The sequence below is a fragment of the Helianthus annuus genome, chromosome 4, assembly GCF_002127325.2.
Source record: "Helianthus annuus cultivar XRQ/B chromosome 4, HanXRQr2.0-SUNRISE, whole genome shotgun sequence".
Taxonomy (NCBI): domain Eukaryota; kingdom Viridiplantae; phylum Streptophyta; class Magnoliopsida; order Asterales; family Asteraceae; genus Helianthus; species Helianthus annuus.
The window spans coordinates 197,981,318-198,005,798 of NC_035436.2; the positions used below are offsets into that span (position 1 = coordinate 197,981,318).

Below are 24,481 nucleotides of genomic sequence, written 5' to 3' on the forward strand. Positions count from 1 at the left end.
CTCACGAAGAAGAATTGGCTCTCGTCACAAGCATCGTTGACGCTATGAAGGGGCGGCCATCGGGCCAAACAAAATATTGGCCGGAAGCATTCGCAATCTACCGACATAACGTCGGTAACGACCGCCACAACCTCAACGTGTGCGAACACAAATTGTGCGAGTTACAACCCAAGCTCGATCGTTTCAAGGCTTACTACAAAGCCGTTCCGAGCGAAGAGTTAAGCCACGCGTACCGGGTGGCGGTGGCAAACATAGAGTTTCGAGGCAAGGAGCGAAGGCGTTCGACAAGATCGCCCTTTTTGAAATTTATCTAACGCTCTAGGTTTGTTATTTTGTAATTTTTAGAAATTATGTAATTTTTAGGATTATGTAATTTTTAAAATTTTTATGAAGTTGTAGGTTTTTTTTATAAATGTTGTGTGAATTTGATAAATTTTTTGTAATTTTTTTTTAATAACCTGCCACGCGGTGCAACCAACCCAAGCCCAACCCACGCCCCGCCATACCCTGCGGACATGTCACTAGCCGGTGAGGGGCTCCCATTCCACGTCTCAACAAATACCCCAACCCAAACCCAAACCCAACCCAAGCCCCACCATACCCCACGGTCTTACCCCAAACGATTTTACTTTAGCAAATCCATGTCTCGAATCATTTTCAAATGTAGCAAAACCCACTATCACCCACACATAGCATTTCAAAACAATAAACTCTCACCAGTCACCACCTTCTCCATTATTCTATCTCACCATATCATCCTCATTTTTAGCTCCAAAATCCCCATTCCAAGCCTAAATCTTTCATCTTCAAGGTGATCTCAAACATTTTAAGGGGTTTTCTTGCTTAAGGACTCAGATTTTCTCGTTTCTCTCAAGAATCTTCACCTAGCTTTGCTAGTGGTATGAACAACCAATCTTCTCTTTGTTTTTCTTTAAAAATCTTAGTTTAATGCATGTTAGTTCACCTAGACTTTGGACGTTTTTGCAAGAGCTTTAAAACAAGTTAAGTAATATGTTAAATGGACTTGGTTTAGTGTAGTTTGTATGTGAATCGTGTATGTGTTTTGTTCTAAAACTACTAAACCTCTAGATCTATGTATGTATAAGCACTGGTAGACCCAAAAAAAAATTCTTTCATTGGGGGTGGAAATTTTCAAGGGTTGTTTGTCTATTGCTATGTAATAATTTTTTCTTGAATGGTTCAAGTGATGTCAAATATTTTTTTTTTGGTTTCCGTTTGATCTTTTTACCTTTTCTAGCTATGAATAACTAAAAACCTCATACAAGTGTGAAGTGTTAATTATAATCTACGAATGTTAACCAATAATACTTGGTTAGGGTCCTTTAGCTACGTATTTCTTCCCAGAAAAATATACACATTTGTAAAGAAATTTCTACGTTATTTTTAATATGAATCACTCAAAAACCTTACACAAGTGTTCTTCAGTTATATTTTTTTAAAATGATATTAACCCATGATAAGAACTTTAATAAAGTAATAAATCTAAATAAAAAATAATAATAATACATTTAATATATTAAGAAACTTCATCTTATAATATTTAACCAAATAACCATATAAAAAAGAGTAAATTACTTTTTGAGTTCCTGTGTTTTAGTAGTTTTACCCACTTGAGTTCAAAATCAAAAAGTTTAACGCTCTGAGTCCATAGACATTTATTTATAACGTTTTGAGTCCAATTTTGTTCATTTTATAACGGTTTGATTCCAACTTTGTTAAAAAATCTGGACTCAATAGGTTAAAATTTGAACTTAAAAGGACTCAAATAGTTATAAAAAAAGCGTTTAGGGACTCAGAGCGTTAAACATTTTCATTTTGGACTCAAATGGTTAAAACCACTAAATAAAACAAAGACTCAAAAAGTGATTTACTCTATAAAAACTATAAAGCTGTCTTTCATATACACCAAGTTATTAGAAGTTAAACAGAAAATAAATAACAAATAAATGAATAAAAACTTTCACAAAGTATCACCAACCTAGTTAGACTTTTAGTGAATAAGAGTAAAAGGTTAAAAGCATGTGAGTAGACTAGTCTTGTCTGTCTAGTAAGTAGTAAATTATAATTGTCCTGGTAAAGTAAAAAAGAGTAATAGATATACAATTAATGTCAAAGTAAAAAAGGAGTAATAGCGCACCGAAGAAGCATCGGAATCAAAATCTTCTGTAGCTTGATCATTGGGATCGCACCGAAGCATCCCCTCAACCTCTTGCGCTTTTCTGTCGTTGTATACTTATTTTAGGGTTTACGGCTAACTTTTATATTCATTCTTTTTTCTCTGCTATTTAGACTCACTATACATACATATGCTCTGCTGATAGTTTTATAATGTGTCTTAAATTTATGCTTTGGCTACTTTTTATCTCTCTCTCTGGTTAGACCACCCGTATTTGTGTAAATTTTGGCGATTTCACGCCCAAACACGCCCACCCCCACCTCCTAGGCGTTGTTGGGCGTTATTGTTAAAAAAAAAAGGCCACCGCGTTGTTTAAACCATGCTTCAACTTCAATTTGTTGGCCAATCACATTTAATCTTCCTTTTTTAGTCCAATAGCTTTTTTTGTTGATTTTTTTGTTTTTATTTAATTCTTTACACCCTTTTAACGTAATGTCCACATCTCCACTACACCCATTTAGAAAAACGTTCAATAATGCCCCTTTTTGACTGCGCTGCTACATGGCGGAAAACGCTCAAGGGTGGGGCATTATTCACCCTTACCACTACGCATGGTCTTACACATTTTGGTAAATTAGAAAAAAAAAACCTCGTTAATTGTTTGACGTCTGTTGGAGATTTCTTGGTTTGTTAAAATTGGTTGTTTTCTTTCCAGGTCAAGCTTATTATAGAAGCAAGTATACTAAACATGTTTTCTTTGAGTTATAACAGAAATCAGAAGAAGTGTCGTACGAATTGCAGTTTTTTTAGGTCTCCATCTTGAATTATAAAGAGCCATTTTTTCCATTTTGTATGAATCTTAATTCACCACACCCATCCTGCTTGTACTTGGTTGGTTTTGACTTTTTTGTTTCCTTTTTGCTTTTGTATTGTACTATGACCTTGCTAGATGTGATTTTTCTGTTTTGTGTTTAGCTTTTAATTCACCTTGCATTATAAAACTACCCAAATATGTACAGAAAAAGCAGGAAGCATAGGTTAACACTGTTTCTCCTCTCCATATCAGCACTCTCTTTAGTCGGACTCAATAATCCAACAAACATCTCAATGAAGAAGCTCTTGTTATTTGCATTCTTCTTGATTTTCTACGCAAATTGTCGGTTTACACAGTCAACAAAGCTCCATACGCAAGAAGGTAGGTGATTGTTGTACGTACGTTTTCATGAATCAGATAATGGAGTGATTGTTCTAAGTTTTCACTTAATTGAGTGACTGTTCTGGCTGAACTGGTGCAGTTAAAGTACTGAAGGAAATTTGGAATAAGACAAGGGTTCTTGATTGGGACTTTGACAAGGATCCATGCAGTTTGGAAGGGGACTGGCTCTACAGTGTTGACTGCAATTGTTCTTTTGACGGAAATACCACGTGCCGTATTACTGGAATGTACGAATCCCTGGTATTATTTTGGTAATTTGTAAGAGACATATGAAACTGAAGTAACAAACAAAACACGGTATGCGAGTTCGAGATGTAGGCAAACCTTACTTCATCTCACCCTACTACAATTTTACATTTCTCTTACAAACTCAAATACTATTCTTTATGTTTTAAGCAAATCTATGTCAGCTAGTTGACATTCATAAATACACAATATGCTAATAATTTGTTTTTAATTTTAATATAGGAAACATGAGTAAAATTAATACATATTGTGGATATAAAATAATACACAATATGCCACCCATTAACATATGTTTGCCTCTCACTAACATATGTTTCTTTTCGACTAAATGAAGTTGAAGCTTAGGTCATGGCCCCTTTTGAAGTAAAACAAAAATTATGTTATATTATATGTGTATGGTTCTAGTTGTCATTTGTCATAAGATTCAGGTGTGTATTATGTATTAAGTGTGGAAAGGTGTTTAGTATTAAGGTTCCGATGTCGCGTCCCTGCTTTGTAACCATAGAGGTATGTATTTAAGCAGACATTGAACAAGAACAATTAATAACATTGATTGCTTTGGTGTTTATATAAAACTTGCTCTGTCAAACACTGTTGTATTTAGTTTACTTTGATCTTCATCTTATTTGGTTGTTATATATATCTGTTTATTTTGATCCTGCGAATTTTCCTGTCCAACACCCCGCATATCAGTAAAACCAAAAAAAAACAAAATACGATTAAAATTTTTCTTATTTTAAACCCTCAATTTTTTTTTCTTTTTACAATCCAGATTTATAACGCAGAAGAATATCACAGGACCCATTCCATCCGAGTTTGCCAAGCTTAGGCATCTTCAAAGTTTGTAAGAACAAAAACCAGCTTCTCTATGAGTCGATAATCAATACATTTTAAGTATTTATTTATTTATTTACGTACTGAAATCAAAATCATAATGCTATATTAATGTAGGGATCTAAGTCAAAACTACTTCAGTGGAACCATACCATCTGAATGGGCCACCATGCCTTTGAGAAACCTGTAGGGACCACCCAACTCGTCACTTTCATTTGCATTTATTGCGTACAAAAAAGTCCCACTGTGACCACTTATAAGATAGACCCATTCTGGTTCGTATAATAATAATACGGATGTTAACCTTTACTTTGTATGCAGCTTGCTTGAGGGAAACATGTTATCCGGTCCATTTCCAACAACTCTCACCAAAATGACCACCCTTCAAGCGTTGTAAGCTGCATCACCACTCCGTTAGTTATCAAAAACATAATATATATAATAATAAACGAAAATTATAGAAATGATATCGTTTTACTTAAATTTGATTGTGAATTGCTTCAATTTATGTTTGCAGGGTCTTAGAAGGAAATCACTTTTCAGGACCCTTACCCAAAGAGATTGCAAACTTGACATATATGATACATCTGTACTTATACTTTACCTTTTTAGTCTCTATCTTTATGCTCTGAAAACCTCATAATTCTACAAATTAATGTGTTGAAAACGAAACAAGCAAATAGTAATTACAATGTGGAATTCTTTATTGATAACGAATCAGAGATTTAAAATTAGTCTATCTAGATCAAACAAAGTTATTGACATACGTAACTAAAAGTTTGAAGGAAAGGGACTTGAATACGAATTTTCACACAAGATATTATTTTAATGTGTAAGTCTTTATTTAAATTGCACTATCTTATGGTGAGCTTTTACGATGACGAAATTCATAAGATGGTCGACTTATACGTTAATCTTTTCATATGTGGTTCCACTTGTTGATAATCAGTAGTCGGCAGAACACAAACACAAATTTTGATCTTAGGTTGGAGCCAACAATTGGTAGTTAGTGTGTTTGGGTTTGATCTTGGGTTGGAGCCAACACCACTTACCAACAAAGTTAGTGTCACTATGTAGTTCTGACTTATACATTACAAGTTCCATCACAAATATATGTAAATGGTTGGACCACCATCTATACATAACATAAATGGACCTAACAAATATTCATGTAAAGTTTTTTTTTTCCTAGTGATCTATCATCAAATGATTTCACTGGCGAACTCCCAAGTGGAGTAGCAAACCTTACCAAGTTGACCACTCTGTGAGTATAAATTTTATAAACTTCGATGTTGATCATAAAAAGAGGTGATATGTAGACCATTTTTTATGTGTACCCCCTAAATTCTTATTTTTAGTTATTTTTCCATAAACATTACTCAACTATTTTGTTAACTCCCTTTGTGTGTACGGCAAAAGGGTCAAACCAACATCTTAATTTTACAGGTTTACATATCACCTCACCTCCATATAGGTTTATCATTTTTTTAACTTCTATGTGTTTGTCACATATTAGGAGGCTAAGCGGAAACAACTTTACTGGAAAGATACCGAGCTTTATTGAGAAATGGACACAAATTGAAACACTGTAAGAACATTGTAACCCTACTGTCCTGGTTAGGTTGGGACTTGGGTTGAAGGTAACAAACCAGACCTAATATACAACGTGTCCTCTACAATTACCTTAAATCAAATATTTTAAAGTTCAACGGTTTTCATATGATAAAAACAAAGTTGGTTGATATGAAAATATCTATGGTAAATTTCACATTTATGTAGCTCCTCCGACCTTTTTATTCTATAGATTAACTGAAACAGGTCATCATTTGGTTTATCATGCAGTCATATACAAGGTTGTTCTTTTGAGGGGCCCATACCTTCTAGCATCTCTCGCCTAATATATTTGAAGGATTTGTATGCCTGTTTATACTCAATTTTCTTTCTTATTCTTTTTAGACCAGTGGGTATGGGGAGGATGGTCTCTTTGGAGACTATCCGCCATGTAGGCACCACGTAATCACGGGAGGAGGATAGTCTCTTTGTGGACTACCCAAGGGTGTGAGGACTAACCAAGACTACCCCACCATTAATAATATATTAATATATATTATATAAAGTATGAGAGAGAAGTCAACGGGGGCCACCAACTTTGCCCCGTCTTCACCGTCGGAAATCCGACGTCTTTGCCGCGACGGCCCCTAGGGGGCGGTGTTGGACGGTCCTAATGGGTGGGGACAGGCCTTTAATGCAGCCCATACCCATTGGTCTTAGTTGATGTTCTAATGAAATAAGTTCGTCAGACATACAAAGTGACTAAGAACTTTATATATATCGTATGACATAGGAGAATCAGTGACTTAAAAGGTGGAGCTTCTACTTTTCCCTCACTAGCGAAAATGCAAGAATTGACTACATTGTGAGTTTTATGTTTTTGTATGCTTATTCTATATTTTTAATGTTTTAGTGAAGGCATTATTAGTTACAACCACCTTGATTGATGCAGGGTACTTAGGAATTGTTTTATTCATGGGAAAGTTCCTGACTACGTCGGAGATATGAAAGAGCTGACTACTTTGTAAGTTATCTGTAATTCACAAGATGTTCCTTCCTTCTCATGCATATAGCTTATCATGGGTAGGTTTGAAGCCGAGACGTGTGTTTTGAAACTTATTAAATTGTTTGAGGCTTTAGTTTGAATGAACTACATTTCAATGCTTGGATAAGAAAATCCACTTCTTGAGGTGTGTTTAGTAACTCAAGTTTCAGAAATTACAAATACAATTAACACCATTACAAATACTAAAAAGTAGCCTAGTATTTCCTAACTGCTAATAGCACTTGTGATGGCAAAAATATTAAAATAAAATTCTTTTGTGAAGTTCGGTTTTGCTCCATGAGTGATAACGTGGGTAGTCGAACCCCACGTTCTATGAACCCAAGATGAGGTGAATCAAGTGGAGCAGTCTTTGTCTTTGTCTCTGACCGTGTCATTAGAAAATAAACACTTTAATTATTTATGTGTTCAAATTGAAATTAAATGAGCCGAGCTGGTTGTTGTATTAGTAATAGTCAATAAGTCAACAGTTAGTTGAATTAGTTCAGTTAGTTGTATGTTAGTTCAGTTAGGTGAGTGTTTCGGGTATAAAAGAGATTCTTTGTAATAGAATAGGGTTATCAATCAAATGAAGTAACGACTTTCCCTCTCTTAGTTCTCTCAAACTGCCATTAACGTACTTTCAAGAACCATTTGAGTTGCGGTTCTTCTGAGCGTTAATCCACTTGAACATTGTTAAATCAATCTGGAGTTCATTCAATTTCAAACCGTAACACTAAGACACTATTATTAATTTACAAAAGCTGGCTGTTTATCTATTTCCGCATTACTGGTCTTGTCAACTTACCAAAAGTCAAAGTTTACATTTTGACCCTAATTATAGACGCGCCTTGCACCCACTTGACCTTATACATTGTGACTTATGGGGTCCCTCTCCGGTTTTGTCTATGGACAATTTTAGATGTTATGTAGTTTTTATTGACGATCACTCTCACTTTTGTTGGCTATATAGTTTTAGAAATCAGATTTTGCTAATGTTTAGGGGGTATTTATGAAACTGGTTCGAAACCAACTTTCTTGCAAAATAAAGGTTTTTCAAAGTGATGGTGACACCAAATTTGTCAATCACAAGTTTCAGTCTTTACTTGAAGATAATAGTACTTTTCACAGGATATCACGCCTGAAGATAATAGTACTTTTCACAGGATATCATGCCCGTACACACAACAAATGAATGGGTGGAATGGAAAAATCGACACATAGTCAAAACAGCCGCCTTCCTACCCCATTTTGGGTGGATGCTTTTTCATCAGTTGTGTTCATTATAAGTCCCCATTTGAACTTTTATATCATCATTATAAGCTTCCTCCCTCATTTTCGGGCTTTTAGTTGTCGTGTGTTTCCGTATCTAAGAGATTATTTGGAACATAAACTTTCTTCTACGAGCATACCATGCATCTTCATCGGCTATAACCCTACATACAAAAAGATTATCACTGCCTTGACCCGCCAACATCACTTGTTTACATAACACGACATGCCAAATTTAATGAGGAAGTTTTCATGTTTCTTGAGAATGATGACAACACCCCTATCTCAAACCTTCAATGAAGTACCTTTGGTGAATTAACACCTACTCAACCATCCAAACCTTACCAACCAAAACGGTCCCCTACACCCAAACCCAATGTCTCCCCATGCCATGCTTGCATTGGTTAATTCTCGCACCCACAACCCATTCCAACTAAACCACCTCAGCCACTCCTATCGAACCCCACTCCCCAAACACAACCACCTCAGCCACTCCTATCGAACCCCACATCCACAACTGGGCACAATCCTATTCCCAATCACCCCACCCCGCCTCCCCTTCTCTCTCATCTCATGGCACTCCCTTACATTATGCTCTTCTTGCCTCAATTCCCAAAATTTTTGTGTGTTTCTAAGCCTGATTAACCAACACAAACCATAGCATCAGTGGTGGACCTAGGAATTTTTTCATGGGGGTGCGGATCATTTTTAAAAATTTTAGGCCCCAAGGTATTTAAGTAAAAAATCGGTTCGTATCGAGTCGGGTCGGGTCATGTAAAACAAAAGAAATCGAACTAAATTTGTATAATCATCAAAAATATGTCAAACCATGTTACAAACATAATTAAAACGTCACCCTACGGGTTTTCATTTTTTGAAATCTATCCAAAACATGGCTCCATAACATATTACATAATATATCAACTATTCAAGCCCTAGAAATCATAATATAAATAACCCTAAAAATCATCTAAACAACATATACAACATAAAAAGAAAAAGCCAAACATTCTTCTCTAACTAATATAACCCACCAGATCTACTGTATGGTGTATGCGGCTATAAAAAAAAGCAAAATATCATCACTAACAAAATATAACTCACCATATAACATAATGAAAAACAAAACGAAGCACGTGTCTACTGTCATGGTTAGTATGCGGCTAATATCAACCAAAAAATCAACCAAAACTCATAAAAATAACAAAGAAATTTACCCGTGTTCGATCATCGGTGGTATGGTGGCTGATTACGGTGGTATAGAGAAAGCGACAGAGAATATGTAAGGGTTTTGGGCTTGTTTATTTTATTTTAGTTTGAAATTTTGTTGATTTGTTGGGTTTGTTTATTGGGCTAAGACTTAGTAGTGGGCTAGTTAAAGGTATTGGGTATTTGGGTTTAGTTATTTAGGTGTTAAAAGTCATATAATTTAGGTAGTATTTAAAAAAAATAGGAGTTTACTAAAAAAATTAAAATATAAATTGATAACACTTTTTACCTAAGGGGTGCAGACGAAAATTTCCAAGAGGTGCGGACGGAAAATTCCAAGGGGTGCGGACGGGATTTTCAACGGAACTTAACACTAAATTTTTTTTTCCCAGGGGTGCGCCCGCCCACCCTGCCTTTGTCTTAAGTCCGCCCTTGCATAGCATGTGATTGATGTCATCAGGGTTCATGGTGGGTTTTTTCGATAGCGAACCGAAGAAATAGAAATGAAAGTAAATCAAAACTGAATCATGTCTACAACCAATGAATTATGAAAAACGGCAAGGATATTGAAATATCAAAATCTAAACTTAACATCTTTGTTTCATTGTGTTTAATTTCGGAGACGCTTTTAATTGTGGATTAAGTATGGTTTCTTGATGGAACAACCAAACTGACGTGAATAATTATCTCTGTTTGTGTAGCATTTTTTGGAATTTATTAGGAAAAATGACCAAGATGCCCAACATAGGCTAGACTTAATACTTCTCATTAAAATAACTATTGAAAACCTAACTCAAGAGTTCTCATGTTGCTAACCACCACAAGCTAGGTAATTTTACACTAAATATATACTCATCACTTTAATTGATATATTTGGTACGCATGCATTAAGTAAATTTACGTTCATTGGAAATTATTTAATTTAGTATTCTCCATCTTTGTAGGGATCTCAGTTTCAACAATTTGACCGGGACGATCCCCTACTCACGTTTTAACGTACAGTATATGTATGTGAATTATCATTATTCCCTGTTGCTTCTAATTAATAACTATGATCATTTCACTAAAGGGGTAGAGGATCCTGTAAAAAGTGCTCAAAGTGTGAGAAGTGTAAGAAGTGTATTATAACACTATATATAATACTATATAACACCATATAAACAGCGTATAACAATATGTAACACCATATAATACCATATAACACTATGTAACACTATATATCATTATATAACAAATATAACACTATAGGTTGTCTGATAGCAATTCTATGATAGATGTATAGTGTTATATTTGTTATATAACCTTATATAGTGTTACATAGTGTTATATGGTATTATATGGTGTTATATATTGTTATACAGTGTTTATATGGTGTTATATAGTATAATATATAGTGTTATAATACACTTCTCACACTTCTCACACTTTAGGCCCTTTTTACGGTATCCTTACCCTCACTAAAGGTGACCACTTTTTGATAGGTACTTGTCACAAAATAATTTTACTGGACCTATACCTAAATGGATATTTTCAAGCACCAATGATGTGTAAGTAAAATCTCTTTCTTGTAGTTTTCATTTACCATATAATATACGTCTAGAAATGGTAATAAGATCAGCGTTATTAGTTTGCGGTATTTGTACATGGTTGAATGAAATATCGGATAAAATGTGACCATATTGTTAATATAACTTGGTGAAAATATTCGATAACCTTGTTTCCAAGCAAGTGTAGTTACGCTGGAAAACTGATCAACTAGTAATAGTGTATGGACTGCAGTTATATCTATTTAGGGTGGGTTCCGGTACAGATAACATATGTAATTCGGATTGTATGAAGTGAAGAAGAAGAAAGGACGTGATTACATTTTCGTGACTATGCTAATAAAGAACAACATTAATAATAAGTACGCTATGGAATAACTATAGCATAATTATATCACTCTAGTACAAATTTGTTATAGCATAGTTACACTATTTATAATAGTTACAAAAAATGCCCATGCGTTTTTCCCTTCGCTCCGTACACTTCCCACAAAATTTCTTATTTGTATATGATCATAATACTATTTGTTTATGGTTTTACAGGGATGTTTCTTATAATCATTTTACCTGGGATGCTGCTACCGGTCAAAAAAACTGTCCAAGAGGGGCAACGTAAGTTGTTTTTTTCTATTGTAGTAAAGAAATCCAACAAATTGTATATATCATATGTATGCTATATTTGCGTTTGGTTTTATTTTCCATTTAAGGCTTATGTAAACAAATATTTAAACTGACTCAGAAACATTGTGGAAGGTTATTCTTCGTCGCAAAATGTAACGTAAGTAGCTTCATTTAAGCTCAGACTATTTACATTGCATGGTGTTTAAGAACTGACAGACCAAAATACCAAATGACTTATTTGCCTTGTATTTTTTGTGTACAACAGCATCAATCCTTGTCTAAGGAAAGATTTCCCCTGTACTAAATCAGTTGCACAGCGTAAGTAAGGTTTTTTACATGTACAAATTAACCTCATTTTATATCTTAGTTAAAATGTCATTTTTGCATCAGAAATACATTCTCTTCACATCAATTGCGGAGGGGAAGAAGTACACATCAACAAGACCAAATACGTTGACAATTTGGATGGAAAATGTTCCTCAACATACTACAATGACGAAAATTGGGCGTTTAGCAACATGGGGCATTTCTTTGATTATCACGGGGATTCTAGTCCTTACATTCTTTCCAACACGTCTAATCTGCATGATATCTCTACACACGATAGCGAATTATATACAACAGCTCGGGGGTCCGCTATTTCTTTGACATATTATGTATTGTGTCTTATGGAGGGGAACTATACTGTGAAACTCCACTTTGCAGAGATTGTTTTAACCCAATATAACTCATCTAACATCCTTGGGAAACGTGTATTCAACGTTTATCTGCAGGTAATTCATATGTAATTTATGTATTGGATAACTAAAGTTGGCGTTACTTGTTGTGATTAACATTAACAACTTGTGCAAAATACTATTTACCGTAGGAGGATTTATGGTTAAAAGATTTTGATATAGCAAAAGAGGCTGGTGGTGTTGGTAGGGCAGTTATAAAAACCCGTTCAATTCATGTGAAGAATAACACACTCAAGATACGACTTTACTGGGCTGGAAAAGGCACTACTAATATTCCATACATAGGATGTTACGGCCCGATTATATCAGCTATATCAGTTGACGCGGGTAAGTTGATATGATTTATTAATTAATAGTTATATTTCAATTGCCCCAATATATTGGTTTCACCTGTGAAGATTGCAAAAATATGTTACCAATTAGTCAAAGTAGTCCAGCAAAAAGATAAGGACAAAGGTGTCCTTTGACTTTATAAGTCAAAGTTAAATGGAACTTTTACAAGTTAAATATCACAATATTTAAAGAGAGGATATTGTTTTAAGGTCACTAAGCGTTGCCTTCATTATCATGTTTTGTACAGATTTTAAGCCACCAGGATTTGGAAAAAAGACTAATGTTGGTTTGACAGTGGGGCTGATAGTGGGGCTGATTGGTGGAGTTATTTTGTTCTTATGTCTAGACTTTTGGATATGGAAAAAATGTTGCTTTAGGTATAGGAGGGACGACATATTAGCAGGTAAAGGTGAATCTTTCATTATCTTCTGATGGTTTTGAATATTAGAAATGGCAATTTCGACCAATTTAATTTATTCATAGTCGTCGTCTAAATATGTCAAATGGGTCACATAAAAAGTTTTAGCTGAAAGGGGGACGTGTTGAAAAGCGCCCAAAATCTAAGTGCATTGCATACAATCTTCAAAGTCATTTCTAATTAACTATATTGAGCATTTATCTCTTTTTGTTTTAAAACAAACAAAACGGTGTCACCCGGCCTTTCCCTACCGGTGCTATAAAGGAACCATTACAATCCAACATACCCATTTTGCCACCTTTAATATTTTATTGTGAACGACTTTATATCACAACAACAAGGCACGTGACTCGCTATACATTGTTTTTTGTTTAGCAGGGCATAGACACCTGCTAGGTGATATACGTGTCTTTAAATTTTCGGAGATAAAAGCTGCAACAAGTAATTTTAAATCATCGAACAAGCGTGGAGAAGGTGGTTTTGGTAGCGTGTATGAGGTGGTGTTATTGTGTTACATTGTCAATTGATCAAAACATAAATTTTCATCATCTTGTGTTTCTAATAAAACTTTTGTTATGTAGGGGAAGTTGAAAGACGGGACAATAGTTGCCGTAAAACAACTTTCTTCAAGGTCAAAACAAGGAAGAGAAGAATTTATAGACGAAATTAGCATGATTTCCTCAATGAATCATGTAAATCTGGTCAGACTTGTTGGATTTTGTGATCACAAGCGGCCGTGTGTGGTTTACGAATACATGAGATACAATAGTTTATCTCAGGCCCTTTCTGGTGAGCTCAAAACTTGGCCGTGGGTCATGTAAATCTGCAAACGCTTTTCATTTTTCTTTTCAGAAATTTTCTACAATAACAAGAATTGTATAGATATTTCAATAAAATGTTTGTCGGAAAAGATTATGTGCTTTATCCGTTGCACTTATGGCTAGTTTTTTTAATTTGACCCGTTTAAAATAAAATGCAACCCTCGGGTTGAAACTTCCACTTCTGTTAATTATCATATCTATTTGAAAAAAAAAAAACAAGAAACATCTTGTTCACATTAATTAATTTAGAAATATCAACCGTTACTGATTAAATCTTTTATGATTAGACAAAGGCGCTAAGGGGAGGCTGACATGGCCTGTGAGGGTACAAATATGCATGGGTGTAGCTCAAGGCTTGTTTTATCTACACGAAGGCTCAAATGTTCAAATCATACATAGAGATATCAAGCCTAGCAATATTTTGCTTGACGAAAATTTCATTCCAAAAATATCGGATTTTGGTATAGCAAAGCAAAACCAAAACAGAAAAACCGACCACACCAAAAATATTAAGGGAACAAGGTATTTTATCTAAACACTCTGTCATACAAGTCAAAATTGGTTAGGGTTGAAAGAGGCGATCTTTTAGTATCGGCCGTGAATGAGCGAGTTGGGTTTACCCATAATTAAACGCTTCTTTGTTCATTTTGTTATAAACAAACTATAAAAGATTCATTATAATTGTTTTTTTTTTTTAAATAGCATTTACAATTAATATCTAAATCTTCAAATAAAAACAATCCAGGAGGATTTAGCATATATATTTGACCCTTTCCTCTTTTAGCACATATTTTGGTTTGAGTGATTTGATATAAAACACAACGGTAACATGTGCATTCATAACTAACTGTCTAACTACGCATTAGTCAATAACCATTCCTTAGTTTTCATATTTATCTATTTATTTTATTGTTCTTAAGGGCCTATATGGCTCCAGAGTATGCAACGCGTGGGTGTTTGACTCCTTTGGCAGACGTTTATAGTTTTGGATTGGTGGCCCTAGAACTTGTTAGTGGAAAACCCGTCAGGCAGAGCTTTGCCGACGATCCCAATATATCCGTTTTTGATAAGGTAAGGAAAATCCACATATATTGGTTCATCAACTTTTATAGGTTTTAGTCACAACTTAAAAAAGAAAGGTAACATGTATGGCCGAAAAAAATCAACTATATCATTTGATTGTTCAACAGGCATTTGTTCTAAAAGATATGAAAGGAGACCTACTAGATCTGGTTGATCCAGACCTTGGGAATGAGTACTCTCCTGAAGAAGCATTGCGTATTTTAAATGTGGCCATCTTATGCATGGGGTCATGCCCCCCCCTCAGACCAACCATGCGTGAAACCATCCAATTGCTAGAGGGTCGAGCCGACATTGCAGGATTTCAGGATGAAAAACGTAATGTCAATAAGGAAAAAGTTCTCGCCGATTTCCAGAAGCTTAGAAAAGCTCTCCTAATGGGCGAAACATCTACCCAGCCCTTCGTGACGGAAACCTTCGTCACAGAGTCCAGTGTCGAGACAGAGTCCCTTATCACAGAGTCCCGTGCTGGACCATCCACCCAGCCCTTGGAAACGGAGTCCTTTGTCACAGAGATCACCGAGTTAACGTAACACCTTGCTCTCTAAATAGTTGGCGTATTACAAATAACTATTTGTGGGTTCGTTAGGTTAGATATTGTGCACATTAATTTTAATTATGTGTGTAAGAAATTGATTGGAGCAGTTGTTTAACTATTCACATTTATTTATTTATCTTTTTGATTGAATTAGTAATTGGTTAGTGGGTATGTTGGTTCAAAACGATGATTTGATTGGAACAAAACCAAGGAAGCAACATTGTGTGCTAGGTCATCTACTGCGTCTGTCTGTTGATAACTAACAGATCCAAAGAAGCAGACCAAAAGCGTGTGTTTTGTTTTTGGATACTGGGCTAATTGGATCCAAGAGGATCAGTTTTTTTTTTTTACGTTAATTTGATTCAACCGTAACTTTGTTGATTTCTTAAAACAGTAAATTGTTTTTTTAAGTCAGCTCCTCGTTTATTATTCGGTTTGTGTTCAAATTGGAACTCGGGAATTAAACGTGTAGACCGGAAGAAACTGAACAAGTTACACCGGGTTCAACTACTTTTACGCACAGTCGACGAGAGAAAAAGATGGTTGAAGGTGAAGGCAGTGGCGGCTCCAACCCCCCAGGAAATCGGTTCCAAATTCAACATCACTACAATGCCCATTGTTGAATTCGGTTAACTACACAGTTTGGGCGATGCGTATTCACACGATTTTTACTGTCCATGGCGTGTGGGAGGCCATCAAACCCTGGATTGAAACAGGTGTGAACAAAAATAACATGGCAATTGTTTTATTGTTTCGGTCTTTACCCGAAGAACAGATCCTGCAAGTTGGTAATCTGAAGACAACAAAAGAGATGTGGGCCGTCATCTCTGTCATCTCTCGGTTCCGTAATCGAGGAACAGATGATCGTGAAAAAGTTTCTCACCGCTTTACCAAGGCGGTTCATCCATATAGTACCCTCGGTTGAGCAACTTGTGGATCTAAAAACAATTGCGTTCAACTTGTGGAGCTCGTTCTCCCGTTCGTTTCGCCTGGTCACACGCCCAAAACGGACCCCCGTAGCCCAAGTTAGAGTCATTTTAGTGAAGCCCCTTTTGTTACGCGATCTTGGGCCTCCAAATACAAGATGGCCCGCTCTTCCACACTTGGGCCCACATCAGTTATGGGTAGATATTGTGCACATTAATTTTAATTATGAGTGTAAGAAATTGATTCGAGCAGTTGTTTAACTATTCACATTTATTTATTTATGTTTTTGATTAAATTAGTAATTGGTTTGTGGGTATGTTGGTTCAAAACGATGATTTGATCGGAGCAAAACCAAGGCAGCAACATTGTGTGATAGGTCATCTACTGCGTCTGTCTGTTGATAACTAACAGATCCAAAGAAGCAAACCAAAAGCGTCTGTTTTGTTTTTGGGTACTGGGCTAATTGGATCCAAGTGGATCAGTTTTTTTTTACGTTAATTTGATTCAACCGTAACTTTGTTGATTTCTTAAAACAGTAAATAGTTTTTTTTAAGTCAACTCCTCGTTTATTATTCGGTTTGTGTTCAAATTGGAACTCGGGAATTAAACGTGTAGACCGGAAGAAACTGAACAAGTTTACACCATGTTCAACTACTTTTTACGTACAGTCGACGAGAGAAAAAGATGGTTGAAGGTGAAGGCAGTGGCGGCTCGAACCCCCCCCCCCCCCAAGAAATCGCTTCCAAATTCAACATCACTACAATGCCCAATGTTGAATTCACCTATATATTAAAAACATAAGGGAATGAACAGTGATAAAATATATATTAAAAATAGAATGGAACACCTATATATTAAAAACATAAGGGAATGAACAGTGATAAATATATATTAAAAATAGAATGGAATTAACAGTAATGAAAATATAATTGAATGAATGGTATCGGGTACCGGGGCCGGTATTAAATTTACCAAACCGGATGTATTTTCGGTACCGGATCAGCACCAGTATTCATCGGTTTTGACCCTCAAATACCGGTTCCGTACCAGTACCGACCGGTACTCTACCAGGTATATCCGGTACCGGTACCCACTTTTGGGGATTTCGGTAACGGTATTTTCGGTACCGGTTGATACCGAGCTCATCAAATCCTGTAGCAACGTAGCAATGCAAGTAATTGCACCGTTTAGATTACTTTTCATACACACAATAAGTAAACTGTATTTCGTTTTAATGAGGTTTTATATACACAACAACTTATTTTGCTTTATTTTTTGTCTTTTTCTGTAATGAATGCATTGTAGCATATCAAATTAACTTGGATATTTAGATTATTGATGAGCAATCGTATCAAATCCTATAATTAAACCGGTATCGTATCAGTACCAAATTTACTATCCAAATCATTTTCGGTACCAATTTGGTACTCACCTTTTGGCGTTTTCAGAATCGTTACTTTCGGTTCAACACCGGTCTAGCACCATACGTGTATTTATTGATTTTAACCTTCAAATACCATACTGTATTGTACCGAGCATTTTCGGTGTCAGTACCTAATTTTGATGATTTTATGGATCGGTACTTTCATTGCCGTTATCGGTACCGAGCTCATCCTTATTTTAACATGTTAGCATCGTAATAATTGAACTGAAAACAACCGAATTTCCAACGTGTAGGACGTGTGGGTCGTATTATTGTATATTAAGTTATTTAAAATCGCTTTTTTTTAGGACGGAGTGACTATCCTTTTCATGACATTTTTATTTATGTTTTGATATTCGGTATCTGCTTGCCGTTACTGACACGCGTTTTGCAGTCATTGGATCGCCGCCGCAACGCGCGGACCGGAAAATCAACTAGTTCGGTTAACTACACAATTTGGGCGATGCGTATTGTAACACCCCCAAAATACCACCTGCGGGAACTCCGCGAGGCGTGTTACGCATCAGAGTCTGAGCCACCAATCACATTGAACCAACTATAAATATGTGAACAAACATTCCATTTCATAATAAGTAATTCTCAACAACTTAGATTTCAAACCAATTTAAATATCCAGCGGAAGCATAATGTAAATTGTCAGTTCATTGTTCAAAATCATAAGTTCATAATAATAAGTTAAGCATCCAAGAGTTTCGATCCATGACCACTCCAGCACTCCCAGATAGCAAGTCCATGTCAAGTTATCTAACGACCTGCAAGCATGCAGACAAGTGTGTCAGACTACGCTGGTGAGTTCAAAGTTTTGTTTACGTGTGATGTTACCAAATGTCTGTTAAGCCGATTCAACGTTATGATACGATGTTGCTTATAACATGCTAGATACCCTAGGGAGTGTGCCCATATGTATCCGGGGAGTGTGCCCCTTAATAACCTGGAAGTGTCCAGACCCCAATGCCCCTAACCAAGCATTAGTAATGATGCCCAGATAATTAGTTCACGCCCGTCCTTACAGCCCGGTGTGAGGTGTCAAACCTAATAGCGCTATCAACTAATTACCCCATTGCCCTATAGGCAATCCGATAATGATTGATTCCATGTTCAATAACCAAAACCCGATTTAACTGTTTACCCAACATTCCCTTCCAAATGTTTACTAGTTGTCCCAAACCACCGGGACGCATGCTTGAGAAATGCAGTGAACTCACCTTGGTTTGCTCGGTAAGATACACAAAAGGTTCTTGAATTAAGGGTGGTCAACCATGTCCTAACAGGGTTACCATACAAGTCAGGTTTGGTTCAAATAAAGCACGTATAGTTACACAGAGTTAACAAGTTACAAACACACATAGATCATGGCAACACCTAACAGTCAAACAACACATTCAACTTGTGCGATTAAAATAAGTCCAAAAGTAATCGGCCTAACATGTTGTGCGGTCCACAACATGTTGTGCGATCCAGTAACATATCGGCCCAATAAATAAGCCCAACATAAAGCTCTCGGCCCAAATAACAATTATTGGTTTTGTGCGGTCCGGCTGATCGTGTACGATCCGATTAAACTTGTGTGATTCATTTGGGTTGTGCGATTCATCATCTACCCGACCCAAAGATTAAAAGCCCAAAACAATAAACAGGTAACAAGCTTGTGTGATTCAAGGCATCTTGTGCGACAGAAGACATCTTGTGCGACTGACCAAGATGTCTTGTGCGTCTAGACTTCTTGTACGACTAAGAAGTCTTGTGCGATTGGATTTGTGTGTACCTTCTTGTGCGATCGACCAACATGTGCGATTGGCCTTAAATTCCGAATTTTATGCAATCGGTTACAACAATTTAGTGGTTTCCAAATTTACAACACACAATTAACACAATTAAAAGTTTCCATCTAGACCCTAAATCGATCAAACAAGTGTATTCCAATCAATTTCTCATGAACCCTATTCAAACCATTCATGAACAACTTAAACATTCAAACTATCCGATTTATATGAACATGTAGCCGCTTAACATTTATACAAATCCGATTGCCTAGAACATCACCCTATGATTAACAATCCGAAACATATAACATAACAGCCAATTCAACAAGCATCATCAAATACAATCCGATGACAATACATGACAGCCGATAATCATTAGTATATATATTCGATTCACAAGAACATCATTCATATACACTATATCATGGCAACATAATATCATTTAATCACAACATCTTAGAATACTAACCAGTTAAGAGAGTGATCCGAAACACAAGGATCCTTGATCGAAAACGAAAAGGGAATGCTTGCCGTTGGCTTCAAGAGAGAATGAGAGACTAGGGTTTGTAACTTGTGTGTGTTTGGTAAAGTGTGAGATGGTTACAACACCTCATGTGTTATGCGCATAAGGTGAGTGGGCCGGACCCCTCATTGGGCCGCCCTTGGTCCGTGAACAAAAGTAAGACCCGAATGGGCTTGTGCGGCCGTGTGTGTTGTGCGGTTCGGTTCAGTTGTGCGTTTGGGCCATAATATACATACATACGTTTCATTACACGAAGCACAAAATCATAACATTCAATAATCATAATAGTTCACATAAGCACGTATCGTTACACAAAGTAGGTTCGAATTACGAGTTGTCACAGTATCCCCAACTAAAAAGAAATTTCGTCCCGAAATTTGGTACGCACTCACTGAGAAAGCTAGGTAAGTTATATCGTTCACTGGTTTTCCTGGGGTGTCACACGTATTCACGTGATTTTTACTGTCCATGGCGTGTGGGAGGCCATCAAACCCTCGATTAAAACAGGTGTGAAGAAAAATAACATGGCAATTGCTTTATTGTTTCGGTCTTTACCTGAAGAACAGATCCTGCAAGTTGGTAATCTGAAGACGGCAAAAGAGATGTGGGCCGTCATCTCGGAGCCGATCGGGTATGTGAAGTAAGATTTCAGACACTCATGTCGGAATTTGAGGCGTTAAAGATGGATGATTCGAGTACAATTGATGAACTTTCAAGCAAGTTAATAGGATAAAAAACGGCATCTCTCGGTTCCGTAATCGAGGAACAGAAGATCGTGAAAAAGTTTCTCACCGCTTTACTAAGGCGGTTCATCCATATAGTACCCTCGGTTGAGCAACTTGTGGATCTTAAAACAATTGCGTTCAACGGTGTTGCTGGTCGAATGAAGGCGTATGAGGAGCACATAAAAGATGAAGAATCATAGTCGAATAATCAATGTACACAAACGAAACTTATGCTTAATAATTGTAATTACTCTTCAAGTTCTAGACTGAATTCACGCAATTCGAGTAAGGGGCGCGGGAAAGGGTTGAACCGTGGACGTGATGGTGGATGCGATTTTTTTTAAAGGTGTGAATTATTTGCGAATGTTGGGAGGTCTAGTATACGTTATCTTAACCTAGTCCGCGCTAGAGAGCCCCTTTGCACAATAGATCCCCAATTTAAGCCCCTCAATGAGAACCCCTATCACCGAGACTCGGACTTGAGACATGAAGAGGAAAACTCACCCGGGCCCACCATAGGTGGACACGATTGTGACATCCGGTATTTTCAACTATGTTTCACCCCTAGCTTATTAGCAGTTTCCCTTGTACGCTATCCTGATCAATGAAACGCCTCAGATTTTTTTTTTTAAATATGGAATATAATGTCTAAGAAATACAAATTAAAAATAGGAGATTTTTTAAATTTATTAAATAATTTATTTATTTATGGTACTAATGAGATTTAATTTTTATATATTATAAAAATACAAAGTTTATAAAAGAATTGAATCTTATTAAGACTTAAGATCTTAAAATAATATTTATAAACTCTTCAAAGTTGAGGGGCTATTCTTGTATATCTTAAAAATTAAATTATGTTTAGTTCATTTAATTTTATAATTGTTGTCATACATTAAAAAAAAACTAGGGACCAATGATGCCCAGCTTCAAATCTTGTTTAAAACACTTTTGCCCCAAAAGTCCTCCTTCCTTCCTTTCCCAATACCATTTCCGGCAAAAATCTTGGCATTCTCTACGGGTCTGTTTGGTATGGTATGACGTAATGGAATTGATGGGGGAATGAAATAGATGATGGAATGGAATTAACAAAGGAAAGAAATGTATTATTACCATTCCGTTATTGTGTTTGGTTAACCTATGAAATAGAGGGAGGAATGAAACACAATTTATAGTAAATGACAAAAATACACGTCTCAAAAAACCGGTACCAACATATGATATATTAATCTTGATTTCCCCCTATATCAAAACATCTCCCGATTCTAAAATAAGTTTATCTGCTTCATCAACAGCTCGGTTTCACCATATAAAAACTCTACAGAGTCACCTATTAAAAACGATACATGGAGTTGGTAAAAACCTCCATCACTAGTTCCAAGGTCCCTGCATGTTCTTACAGTACTAACCTGAAGATACGACAATATAATCAATCAAATGAATACAAAAGCTTTAAAAAAAGTGTACCGAAGGCCCTAAAATTACGATATCCCTTTCATGGGTTGTTTAATTTAATTTTGTTTTTTCTCAGTTCCTCACATGTAATGGAGCTTTTAGATTAATTACAAAAATAATCCTCTTTAGACATATATAAAATAGATGATTCTTTAATTTTCCATTATCATCATCTCTCTTAGATTTATCCTCATTTTTTTCACTTTCCAAGAACTACCATTATCATCCATTGAAAACTTTATCGTTTTAAGATATTTAACATCGAAAGCCACATCTTTAACAAAACACTCTCAAGTAATGATTTATCAGTTTGGGAACAAGAAGTACTATACCATAGTAACTGAATGTACAAATAAAATATTACTAAAAACTATTGCGCAACTAAATACCCTTAATTTGGGTTCAATAGATTGAACAATCACCGAACAATTGATTAAAGAAAAGAATAAAGGAAAACTAAAGCATCAACTCGTCAAGACGAAAACACCTTCAAGAAATCACGATCAGAACTATTGTGCAGCCTCAATTTGTGGTTGAATGTATCTGATTGAGCGTCAAGAATAACCCTAATTGCAGGAGAAGATTACCCTTTTTATGTTGATGATTTGTCTTTGTGGGGAAGACAAGAACTAAATCGTGAAGGAGAGGGTACATCCGAGTAGAGAAAAAAAGGCAAAAGGAGGGTAAAACTGAGAAACAATGCTGAATATGAGACGGAATGGAAAAAAGGAGGGGGTGGGGAATGAATTTGAGGGAATGGAATGCTCTATGTAACTGGTGATTCCATTACCTTGACTAACCAAACATATTTTTTTCATTCCCTCGTAATAACGCATTCCATTCCGCATCTCATTCATACATACATACCAAAAACTACCTAATTGACCATTTAATTCCAGATCATCCAATTCAGGGGCGGACCTAGTGTGTCGCCTGGGGGTGCGGGCGCACCCGTTTAAAAAAAATGTTTAGTGTTATACGCGTGTTAAAATCTTGACCGCCCCCATAAAATTTTGTAGTCGCACTCCTTGAACTTTGACCCTATGATGAAGAAGATGTGAAGCAAAAAAAAAAAAAAAAAGTCAACGGAAGTTTTGTTGCAGAGGATTGAAAAGAACTTGTGAATAAGAAGATGGTTTAACTCTTTTTTTTTATTCTTTTGTGAAGGCTATTTTGGTAATAAACTTTCCTACAAAGTGTGGAATCCCAAGACAAATACTATAGTACCATACCCTTAAAGTATTGTACTGCAACTCCTTTATGTAAATCATCTAAATTAAAATCTCAAGTACAAGTATTTGATGCATGAACATCTCAAGTACAAGTAAAGAATACACAACAAATATTTCATAGAGCTATACGACTGTATCAATAAATGTTCAAACTTAATTTGTGTTGATACATTTTTCTGTGGACGCGACACGTTAAGTTCGAGCCTCTAACGGAATGAAGACAAGTCGGATATCCTCCTATCCAACTTGGGTCCGACAAGTTTGTTCCGTTTAATTTTTAATGTGTAAACAAACAATGCATGTTGCATTTAGGGTATTAGTTGTTTTGTGTGTTTATTAAGTACACTGGGCCAAATCTTCATGTGGGTCAAAACCTTCTTTGGGCCTTGACTTCACTTGGGCCCAAACATTGTCTTAGTGAAACACTTCATGACGAAACGCATCTGAACATGGGGAAACAAAGTGTTTCATCCACTACAAGACAAAACCACGATGAAACACAAAGTGTTTCACCCAATAAAGACAAAAACATGAAGAAACACAGTGTTTCTTCCATAAAGGACAAAGCCATGGTGAAACACAAGTGTTTCATCATACTACATGACGAAACACGACGAAACACCCTTTGTTTCGTCGTGTGTTGGGCTTCTTCAGGCCCAGTGTCTGGCCCAAATGTGTTACGTCGAGTCCCCTTGTGTTTCGTCGTAGTTAAGACCCAGGTTACAATATAAACAGCTTTTTGGTTTCACTTTGAGACCAGATGAGAGAATACCCGGAGAGAGTTATTCTGTAAAAACTGTGTGTGTATCAGTT

At 36.1% G+C, this 24,481-nt stretch overlaps 1 protein-coding gene and 1 long non-coding RNA gene across 3 annotated transcripts; one reads left to right on the forward strand and one right to left on the reverse strand.

Annotated features, from left to right (window-relative positions):
* The first annotated feature begins 697 nt into the window (after positions 1 to 697).
* LOC110934148 (probable LRR receptor-like serine/threonine-protein kinase At1g07650) lies at positions 698 to 15,697 on the forward strand. 2 transcript variants are annotated; one of them, XM_035988762.1, is made up of 25 exons: positions 698 to 899; positions 3,157 to 3,332; positions 3,433 to 3,580; positions 4,372 to 4,443; positions 4,551 to 4,619; positions 4,755 to 4,826; positions 4,951 to 5,022; positions 5,626 to 5,697; positions 5,950 to 6,021; positions 6,276 to 6,347; positions 6,778 to 6,849; positions 6,937 to 7,008; positions 10,452 to 10,514; positions 10,989 to 11,054; positions 11,595 to 11,663; positions 11,791 to 11,829; positions 11,938 to 11,990; positions 12,063 to 12,445; positions 12,541 to 12,736; positions 12,990 to 13,145; positions 13,539 to 13,657; positions 13,742 to 13,949; positions 14,269 to 14,503; positions 14,902 to 15,052; positions 15,172 to 15,697. In XM_035988762.1, the coding sequence occupies exons 2-25, from the start codon at positions 3,245 to 3,247 to the stop codon at positions 15,592 to 15,594; spliced, it is 3,042 nt and encodes a 1,013-aa protein (XP_035844655.1). In that variant the 5' UTR covers positions 698 to 899; positions 3,157 to 3,244; the 3' UTR covers positions 15,595 to 15,697. The 2 variants fall into 2 exon arrangements, with proteins under 2 accessions (XP_035844655.1, XP_035844656.1); XM_035988763.1 differs by having other exon boundaries at positions 3,204 to 3,332.
* Positions 15,698 to 22,175: 6,478 nt separating this feature from the next.
* LOC110935248 lies at positions 22,176 to 23,136 on the reverse strand. The gene is made up of 2 exons (XR_002588984.1): positions 22,924 to 23,136; positions 22,176 to 22,390 (listed from the first exon to the last, which is right to left on the reverse strand). It is a non-coding gene; the product is annotated as an uncharacterized LOC110935248 (long non-coding RNA).
* Positions 23,137 to 24,481: the final 1,345 nt, after the last annotated feature.

What these genes read in the sequence shown, in the direction of transcription:
- LOC110934148 (XM_035988762.1), top strand. Translation starts at nt 3,245, where the DNA reads ATGAAGAAGCTCTTGTTATTTGCATTCTTCTTGATTTTCTACGCAAAT. An exon ending in AAAGCTCCATACGCAAGAAG is followed by an intron (nt 3,333 to 3,432) that starts GTAGGTGATTGT and finishes GAACTGGTGCAG; the next exon opens with TTAAAGTACTGAAGGAAATT. An exon ending in TTGACATATATGATACATCT is followed by an intron (nt 5,023 to 5,625) that starts GTACTTATACTT and finishes TTTTTTTCCTAG; the next exon opens with TGATCTATCATCAAATGATT.